The 11,063-nt window shown below is 38.0% G+C and overlaps 1 protein-coding gene across 1 annotated transcript; it reads right to left on the bottom strand.

Annotated features, from left to right (window-relative positions):
• Positions 1 to 4,783: 4,783 nt before the first annotated feature.
• LOC137429652 (homeobox protein Hox-B8-like) lies at positions 4,784 to 9,611 on the bottom strand. The gene is made up of 2 exons (XM_068119760.2): positions 8,679 to 9,611; positions 4,784 to 5,565 (listed from the first exon to the last, which is right to left on the bottom strand). Exons 1-2 carry the CDS (start codon positions 9,241 to 9,243, stop codon positions 5,273 to 5,275), a joined length of 858 nt encoding a protein of 285 aa, XP_067975861.1. The 5' UTR covers positions 9,244 to 9,611; the 3' UTR covers positions 4,784 to 5,272.
• Between the last annotated feature and the right edge of the window lie 1,452 nt (positions 9,612 to 11,063).

Below are 11,063 nucleotides of genomic sequence, written 5' to 3'. Positions count from 1 at the left end.
CCATTGTACGAAAGCAATTGTCAATTTGGAAATACACAACATACAGGAATTCACTTGTGACGAATCCATCGATGATACTGACGAATGAATGAAGATCAACAAGAAACATTTTTTTTTTTTGGACGGATATTTTCTGTCTGATGTCACCCCTGAGGTTAAATTGCATGTTACTAAACATAACAAAGAAATGCATCAATGTCATCGCAAGAATGTCATGATATGCACAAACACGCAGGTGTCACATCGAAACATTGGACTGTTTCGTTAAAACGATTTATAAGCATTTTTCCGAATCTGCAGCAAATGGCAAGCTAGTTATGACAATTATCCGTGAGTAGTACGACATTCGAAATAATCTACTTGGATCGTATAAATATCTATCTATGCATGAAATAATCCAGTTGGTATGGAGAAGAGTAGGCCGAGCAATACGTTGTGAGTGCAAGGCGACGGTATCGATAGCAAATCGTGAGACAATACACGGACACGCAACATCCTCTTTCTTATCGATGATTCACAGGTACACAATAGATATCTCCGCTTTGAAGAAGGTACTGCCGAATATACCGACGGTGTTATAAAATATATAAGATAGATATTTCTTGACCAACAACGGCGAAAGTCTTGCGCTTACCGGCCATCGCGGACGGTCATTGCGGCTAAGAGTGCAGACCGAGGATGATAAGATGGAGGAAAGGAGAGGGAGAGATGGACTCGAAAGGGGGGGGATTGGCGGGATGTGCATCGCTCACCTCACGTGCAGGAGCCGCAACGACGTCCGCACGGGGAAACTTGTGTGGTGTAAAGACATTAAATGCGTCCGTGTAGCTCTATCCTATTATGGTTTTAACCCACTGAGTTCCTTCGTATATGGAGGCTTCATCGGAAATACATAAAAGAGTTGCTGAGAAAATAATTCTTTGAAAACCCTGTTCGCCGCTCCTTCTCACGTGACCGCGGCCGGCCAATGAGAACGGCCGTAGCATCGTAAAGTTCTTCCACAAAGTTGTAAATTGCCATAAAACGCGGTGTAATTTATTGGTCGTTATGTGACGGGATAGAAAACCGGTTCGGGCCCGCCATTTCGTGCTCGTCAGGGTTACCGCAGGGTTTGCAGCGGGGACTGCAAAGCGGCTCAAGGTGCCTTACACGTTACAGAAAAAGTTTTCCTCATTGGCCTAGCAGAATGAGTAGGCTGAAAAACTTGATGCAAACAAATAACCTTTTTTATCTTCTTCCCCATAATTATCTCTTGATTGGGAAGAGGATTGGTAATAACGATTGTTTTATTTATTTATATTCATTTATTTGCCTATGTCGTGACGTCAACCTCTTATGATTAAAGTTGCAATGGCCTATCTCGTCAAGATTTGACTGGGTTTTTTTGGGGTTTTTTTTTGCAATAATTGTTATTTTTTCTGAAATTTTTTTGGAAAAGTACCTGCTGGGGTATGAAGAGAAGGTAGGTTTAGTAGAACATCCTCCCTCCACCATATAAATCTTCTCTCTCCTAGTTATATGTTCATTATACTGATCATCTGCGCCAGCGGACTATCTGTCTGATGGTACGTTGGACAATTTCAATTGAAAAATGTTCCGCATACTGAACAAAAGGACCGATGACGTACACATATGGACAGCGAGCAGATGGGGGATCTTACCTCACATTTCCCTGTGGAGACATCTTGCCTCCCTGAACAATATACTGTACAGCACAAGCTGTAAATGAACACGACCAATGACGTATGAAAACCTTCCGTATCTATAAAAGCAAAGTGCACTAGCCTTAAACCCTGCGTGGATCTGCATAAAGTTAGGCATGCTCCTGGTGTTTGGATAAACAACCTTGTGGAATGGGAGATCGGCCGCATGACCTGCGGTGAACCGTTCGAATGCATTCCGGAAATGGCAGCGGGCAATACAACTCAGGAGGATTGTCGCTATCAGCTTCAAAACAAAGCCCCCTCCAGGCTCCAAGCACCCTGCTGTTGTGGTATTGTCAAAGGGCCGTCTTCCAGAATCGTGCAAAGGAAGGAAATGCAAAGCAATGCGGCAAAACTTTGGACATGAGGCGCCATTTTAAAATGAGAAATCAATTGCGTAATTAATTATACACAATCTTAAGGACCAAAGATCTGCGTGTAGGCCTATGAGGTCATCATTATTTATTATTATTATTATTATTATTATGAGATGTGTTTTGCAGGCACGATTACAACTTTGTAATTTCTGTATATCACGGACCATTATGAATCAAATATAATTTGCTATTGTTCAAATTACGTCCTCGTCCTAGACTCGGGACTGAAACGTATCGATTTGGGATATTTATTTCCGGTCAAAATCGGACCTTCCTTCCGGTCACGTTTCGGTTTGTGAGTTCACTAAAGAATCCTGCAAACCGGATATAGAATTTTTTTTTTAATATTGACGAATGCTTTGAGTCTTTTCCACACCAGCTTGTATGATACTCACCTGGAAATCACCCCAAACAGCACAAAGGGACGTGTGTGTAGGGAACACTGTGTGTAATACGTAGGCCGACAGTTCCTCGGGCTTGTTCATAATGGGTGTTCATAGTTTTTTTTTAATCTTTCGGTTTTCCTGACAAAAACTCGATGATCAGATTTATTGTGTACTTGTCAGTTGGATTTTGAAATGTTATTTCAAGGTTGCCAATAGTGTTGGAACATTCTGTACAGTATCGTCCTGTAAAAACGAATTGGAAGCAAGCACAATATGGTGTGGTCGGAACCCAACACTTGATATATATTTTTTCAGTTGCAAATTTTGCCTCACACCAGATAATCACATGCACGATACACGTGTAACCTGCTGAATTATATCCTAATATGGCTTATAAAAATACACTATTTCGTGTTTAGCCTATCTTGAATTCAGAATAAGTACGAAGGCTTTCAGTGAGGCTTTGTATTTGGCCCATCATACAAAAGTGATAACAAAAAGGGTTAATTTCTCAGTTTAAAGGATGAAATAGTTGCAACATTAATGTGTAGAAGTATTACTGAGTAGAACTATTCCTTAATCTGAGGCATTTATTTTTTACTGATAATCGCTGGTAAAAGGGTCCACAAGACACTTTCAAAAGACACTACAAACGACACAAGTGTGCCGCACTGACCGGGTCCTCAGTCGAAGTCCTCAGCATCATCCCGTTTCGGCCCTTCAACCTCGATACGGTCAGCTAAGGTGGGCCAGCAGGAGCACATACACATCCACATGCAGCAACTACACCTGGATGCGTACATACCCTCACCCCCAGCCAGTGCGAACGCAGACTACAACAACAACACCTCCGCATCCAGAATCCACAGCACCAAACAAACATGGTGGAGCACTCAAACACCCACCTTTATACCCTTCACCACTCACCAACAAAACACACCAGATCATTCATACATACACATACACACCCATACACACACACACACACACAACACCAACCAACCACCTACCCTTACAACATACACCACTCAACATACAAAAACACACACTCATGCAAAAATTAATTCATGCAAAAACACACACGAATTAATTTTGAGGTGTGTTTTTGTATGTTGAGTGGGATATGTATATATATATATATATATATATATATATATATATATATATATATATATATATATATATATAAAATATATATATACAGTGTATATATATATATATATAAATGTGTGTGTATGTATGTGTATATATGTATGTATGTTTATATATATATATATAATATATATATATATATATTATATATATATATATATATATATATATATATATATATATATATATATATACACAGTATATATATATATATATATATATATATATATATATATATATATATATATATTATACACATTCATACATGTACAGATATGTGTCGTTTATAGTGCCTTTTGAAAGTGTCTTGGAGACCCTTCATATTCAGTATGTACATATACATATATATATAATCATAAAAAGTGTTGGCATTTCTTGGTATGAAAACAAACTTAGTTGTTATCCAAATAACCATATGACTAGTACTGTATATGTGTATATAACATATATATATATATAATATATATATATATATATATATATATATATATATATATATATATATATATATATGTATATATATAGTTATTGTAATGGTAATTGACAGTCAACCAATAATAACTACACTCGACAGGATTTGAATGAAATTGGAAAGAGTTGACCAAGTCTCAGGTGACATTTAATTTGTGATCCATAGATCTAAATACTCCATCTCCAGCATACAGCAGCCATTTTATATCTGATCTATAGCTAATTCTTGTCACGTGCCAAAGCATGGATTTTTCAGGAGTGTCAGGATAGTTGTCTGTGTCTGTGTGTGTGTGAGTCTGTGTATGTGTTTTACTATAAAAGCCACGAAACTCTATGCCCCCAAATTTCAACAGCTAATAAATAGTAGATTTAGCCTCGGGCCGATACATATACATATTCAGTAAATGTACTGCATATTTGTAGCATTGAAAATGTTACACAAAGAAGATACAATCACTCCAAAAATGCCAACTGTTTTTATTTTTTAATATAAAAGTACCCTTTATTTAATTTGTAATCAAACTATTTATATATATATATATACACACACACCTCTACCTGCAACTAATAAAACATTTATTGGAGTATCTCGTTCATCGAATATTGTGAATACTGTGTGATGTTGTTTTTTTCCAGACTTCTATGTTGAGGCATGGGCATGTTGTAGCATGTTATTCAGGAGACATACAATTGATTCAGTGAAAATTTTAATGTGATGAGAAATTTTTTTTTTTACTAACCATTTTTTTTCATTAAAAACCAACAGTAACCCAGAACATTGAAAAATATTTTTCTAGCAACGAGAAAATTACATGTCACATCACATATATATACATATACATGTACATGCATTAAACCGACATGTATGCTATTGCTATTAACACCTGTAAAATCAGACTCATGGGAAACGCATTACAATCGCAATCCTGACAGGAGTTAGGTCACTTTTGGAATCAAATAAATACAATTCTATATTTACAAGCCAAAACGAATTTGAATATTTAAAAAACATCACAATATTTATTATACTTCATTGTTCATTCTAATTTCTCAAAGCGCTTTGAAAATAACTTATCCGTCATGCAGTTTAGAAAGAAGGTAGTGCACATTTTAAAAACACTTTACAGCATACAGGGGAAAAAAATCACATCACGTTATTGAATGACATATCAAGAGTGAAATATCATTCTTTTGACGAAGTGTGTGCATCTGTCGCTTCAATGATGTTTTCTGCTCTCATCATCTCTTCTAAATCCTCTTTCCTTGCTGGGAATTTGTCTTTATTGTTCTCTTTTTTCCATTTCATGCGCCGATTCTGGAACCAGATCTTGACCTGGCGCTCGCTGAGGCCCAGAGAATGAGACACCTCGACACGTCGCTTGCGGGTTAAGTAGGGGTTAAAAAGGAACTCCTTCTCCAACTCCAAGGTCTGAAAGCGTGAGTAGGTTTGTCGGCCCCTGCGTCGACCTGGTCCCGCTTGGAGGTAAAATGACATTATTAGCAGAAAACAGTGTAAAAAACATGACCACATTGGATGTGAACATTCAAATCCTTGAGGTATACGTAAAAACGTTGAAGCAAAAACAACTGGGGCACGTCAAAAATGAAAACGTTGGAGCAAAAACAACTGGGGAACGTCAAAAATGAAAACGTTGAAGCAAAAACAACTGGGGTACGTCAAAAATGAAAACGTTGAAGCAAAAACAACTGGGGAATGTCAAAAATGAAAAACGTTGAAACAAAAACAACTGGGGAACATCAAAAATGAAAACGTTGAAGCAAAAACAACTGGGGAACGTCAAAAATGAAAACGTTGAAGCAAAAACAACTGGGGAACGTCAAAAATGAAAACGTTGAAGCAAAAACAACTGGGGAACGTCAAAAATGAAAACGTTGAAGCAAAAACAACTGGGGAACGTCAAAAATGAAAACGTTGAAGCAAAAACTACTGGGGAACATCAAAAATGAAAACGTTGAAGCAAAAACAACTGGGGAACGTCAAAAATGAAAACGTTGAAGCAAAAACAACTGGGGAACATCAAAAATGAAAACGTTGAAACAAATACAACTGGGGAACGTCAAAAATGAAAACGTTGAAACAAATACAACTGGGGAACGTCAAAAATGAAAACGTTGAAGCAAAAACTACTGGGGAACGTCAAAAATGAAAACGTTGGAGCAAAAACAACTGGGGAACGTCAAAAATGCAAACGTTGGAGAAAAAACTACTGGGGAATGTCAAAAATGAAAACGTTGAAACAAAAACTAGTGGGGAATGTCAAAAATGAAAACGTTGGAGCAAAAACAACTGGGGAATGTCAAAAATGCAAACGTTGGAGAAAAAACTACTGGGGAACGTCAAAAATGAAAACGTTGGAGCAAAAACAACTGGGGAACGTCAAAAATGCAAACGTTGGAGCAAAAACAACTAGGGCACGTCAAAATGAAAACGTTGGAGCAAAAACAACTAGGGAACGTCAAAAAATGAAAACGTTGAAGCAAAAACTACTGGGGAACATCAAAAATGAAAACGTTGAAGCAAAAACAACTGGGGAACGTCAAAAATGCAAACGTTGGAGCAAAAACAACTGGGGAACGTCAAAAATGCAAACGTTGGAGCAAAAACAACTGGGGAATGTCAAAAATGCAAACGTTGGAGAAAAAACTACTGGGGAACGTCAAAAATGAAAACGTTGGAGCAAAAACAACTGGGGAACGTCAAAAATGCAAACGTTGGAGCAAAAACAACTAGGGCACGTCAAAAATGAAAACGTTGGAGAAAAAACAACTAGGGAACGTCAAAAAATGAAAACGTTGAAGCAAAAACTACTGGGGAACATCAAAAATGAAAACGTTGAAGCAAAAACAACTGGGGAACGTCAAAAATGCAAACGTTGGAGCAAAAACAACTGGGGAACGTCAAAAATGCAAACGTTGGAGCAAAAACAACTGGGGAATGTCAAAAATGCAAACGTTGGAGAAAAAACTACTGGGGAACGTCAAAAATGAAAACGTTGGAGCAAAAACAACTGGGGAACGTCAAAAATGCAAACGTTGGAGAAAAAACAACTGGGGAATGTCAAAAATGCAAACGTTGGAGAAAAAACTACTGGGGAACGTCAAAAATGAAAACGTTGGAGCAAAAACAACTGGGGAACGTCAAAAATGCAAACGTTGGAGCAAAAACAACTAGGGAACGTCAAAAAATGAAAACGTTGAAGCAAAAACTACTGGGGAACGTCAAAAATGAAAACGTTGATGCAGAAACAACTGGGGAACGTCAAAAATGAAAACGTTGGAGCAAAAACTATTGGGGAACGTCAAAAATGAAAATGTTGGAGCAAAAACAACTGGGGAACGTCAAAAATGAAAACGTTAGAGCAAAAACAACTGGGGAACGTCAAAAATGCAAAGTGTATTTTTAACAATTACAAGTATATAACAGTGCATGTCCATGACATTAAAATAAACGATGTGTAATATACTCACATAATAATCGATTAAAGCAAACAACTCTCTGAGGTGTAAATAGGATGTAAACGACATAGCAAACAAATTAATGAAAAGCTGCACTTCATACTATAAATAACAATAATTAATTTAACAATATTACACGCTCAACAAGTTTTGCAGACGAGATGCTCACAATAATAAAAAGAAAAACAACACCGGCTTTTAAATTTTTTTACATGTAAGTATATATAATCCATCAGAATAAATATCTTCTCACTCATTATATATACTGATAAATTGAAAAATAAATAAACATCATGGTATTTTGAACTATTAAGAATCTCGTTTGGAGAATCTTTTGAACACCCTTCATAGATCCTGCACAAGGTCACTTTGTGACGGCCTAACATAGCATGGTTATGTTTATATATATATATATATATATATATATATATATATATATATATATATATATATATATATATATATATATATATATATATATATATATATATATATGTGTGTGTGTGTGTGTATATAAATATTAAAGCTTATTTCCTCCAAAGAGATAACTTTCAATTCCACAATGGCCTTCCTCATAGCTCTACACCTGACGTCCTGAGGAGCGTGTGACACTTTATTCCATTGCATCTACGATATACATTTACATGCTCGCGATACAGTTTCACCATAAACAGCACGCGCATATAAACACCCGGACATTTATAACCACCCCGCTCATTAAATGTCAATAGCAGGCTGAATATTTGGCAGGGCCGAGTTGGACACCTCCCTGCATGAGCTAGTCCACACTATATATTGACGGGCAATTTGAACATAAACGCCTTCAAAAGTTACTGCCCAGTGCTGGCGGCGTGTTTTTACAACCTTGGCTCCACTTTGAATAATAAAGCAAAGTTTCAAGATGGAATAGGGCAGCGGAAGTCAATAGTATTTTGTGGCAACAATAATATAAAACATATACATATATATATGTATGTACACAGACAGACACACACACACACACACACACACACACACACACACACACACACACACACACACACACACATACACACACCGGTACACGTTCGGGAGTGCTTCCTCGCCCTTCGCACATCAGGCTCTTTTCTCACCTTGGTTGCGCATCCACGGGAAAAGAGATGCACCAGTCCCTCCATGTCCTGACAGCTCGCCATCATCTGTGAGCTCCCCTCCCGAGCCGAACCCCTTGAAGTCGGAATACTGTGCCACGCCGTTACAATCTTGTTGCAAGGCGAGCACAGGCTGCCTGGGAAAGGCCGCGTAGCCGTAGAAAGCGGCGGATTCGAGCGCCGCGCACGACGTCCCTTGGTATCCGGAGGCCGCTGCAGCCGCCGCCGCCGCCGCCGCGGGATAGAATTCGGCCACAGCCGCTGAGGGCGCCGCTCCGGCTACGTGTTCGAACGCAGGCCCTCCCGCGGAGCCGTAGAACACCGCCTGCCGCGCCCCGCCATCCTGAGCCAACCTGCAGTCGTAGTAATTGGCTCGGAGGCCTTCACCCCCTTTGTACTTGCTTAGGAAAGAGTTAGCAAAATAGGAATTCATCTTACAGAGCGGAGTGACGCCTATTACCAGTCCAAAGATTAAGAGTGCGTCACAGAAATTAACACTAAATCTAAATATCAAAGGCGAAACAATCGAAACACAGGATGACAACATAATACACTTTTTTCTTCCTAGGTTTTCGATGTCCAATCGGCCATTTTAGTCCATAAACCGCGGAGCTCGTAAAATTGCGCTCCTTTCCAAAAAGCGCGGGATCAAATGTCGAATTTTTATGGCACTCTTCTCCGGTATGTGCAAATTTATTGCTCCTTTACCCACCCTACCATATTCCATCGCGTCTGTGCTGCCGATGGAGAAAAAGGTGGGGATGCTCGGGCGGATTAATATGGTGGAACAGTAGATACTAAAATATCCGTCTCGGGAGCAGATACGAATGCGCGACAAAATAAAATCCCTCCATCAGGACGTCCCAGCGAAAGCGCATTTGAATTTTTTTTTTTCACTTTATTTACGCAGCAGCTCGAATTTTGTTTTTCTCCGTTCATAATAAAGACACAGAATACTATAGGCTCGGCTTACCGAAACGATGAAGTGTTTGCACCGATGTTCACCCATTAGGATGTTATGCGTTTTGTAAGAAAAGATGGCGCTGTACATGTTCACCCTGTCATTAAAATAGATACTCGAACCGAAAATTACAATATCAAACCATAAAACGAGTTTGCATCTTATAATCCAACAAAGACGGCAGAAACGCAACTCTGCTCCAGGCTCGATAAAAATATCATCATGAGATTGATGTGCAAAATTAGGTTTCGCTTTTGATATACACCCAGATACATGATCATTAAGTCCGTAGCCTACCATAAATATTGTTAATGAATAATTAAATTTTGTTTTTCAAGATTCGTTGTCGTTAAGTGTAGACTCTTGAAATGTAAATTATAGTTATTTAATTTTGTTAACATATGTGAGGCTATGGACTTATCGATCAATTCTCGCTGAAGTCTCATGTTACTTGTTTAATCAGTTTTTTTGCTTTCTTTACCTCCCCCACAAAACGTGGATGGAGGTTATGTTTTCACCCCTGTCTGTCTGCCCGTTTGTCTGTCTGTCTGTCCGTTTGTGAACAAAATATCTCAAAAAGTTGTGGTCGGATTCGGACGAAATTTGGCAGAGATTGATTCGAAATTTGGTAGCGTATGTGACACCAGCGGAATGATTAGATTTTGGTGAAGATCCGGATCCGGATCCGGCTACTAGAATTTTTAAAGTGATTCTTCACCATTGGGTGATAAGGCCAAAAACGATACATAGCACGATATCTCAAAAGGTTGTGGACGGATTTGGACGAAACTTGGTGGACAGGTTGGGTGTCTGACAAGGACGATTCGATTCGATTTTGGTGAAGATCTCAATATGGATTCGGATATGAGAATTATTTAATTTTCTAAGTGATTCTTCACTATTGGGTGATAGGGCCAAAAACGATACATAACAGGATATCTCAAAAAGTTTTTTTTAAAACTAGCATATAAAATACTAGGAATAATTGTATAATTCCTAATCAATTAGCTGTATTGGCATGTCCAGACGAGATGCTGTTATAGTATTGCAAGAAATCATTCATTTCGCTTTTGATTACCTCTGAAGGTCCCTGAAATCATGATTGCACATCAGTAATTACAATACAAGGTGATTTCCTTTAATAATGGTCAAACGTATGGCGTTTAAAAAGTTTAAGGAACGTCTTGCTCACAATAGTCCGAGAAACTACAACGTTGTTTAATAGTATATAATGTATTTAAGGATATAATATATAATATATTATACAATATATAATGTATTTAAGGATATAAATATTTCCTGAATTTCCTATTTATATACTGAAAAATAAAAAAAAATACCTTGGTGTGTGTTGGACTACTGTAGGGTACCATTTCTCTTTCAGACAACAATTTTAACACCCCTTG

The sequence above is a fragment of the Myxine glutinosa genome, chromosome 6 (genome assembly GCF_964187855.1).
Source record: "Myxine glutinosa chromosome 6, kmMyxGlut1.1, whole genome shotgun sequence".
NCBI lineage: Eukaryota > Metazoa > Chordata > Myxini > Myxiniformes > Myxinidae > Myxine > Myxine glutinosa.
Note: the sequence above shows the minus strand (reverse complement) of the source record. Positions and strands in the feature narration are given on the sequence as shown.

What these genes read in the sequence shown, in the direction of transcription:
- LOC137429652 (XM_068119760.2), bottom strand. Translation starts at nt 9,243, where the DNA reads ATGTTGTCATCCTGTGTTTCGATTGTTTCGCCTTTGATATTTAGATTT. An exon ending in CCCGTGGATGCGCAACCAAG is followed by an intron (nt 5,566 to 8,678) that starts GTGAGAAAAGAG and finishes TTTACCTCCAAG; the next exon opens with CGGGACCAGGTCGACGCAGG.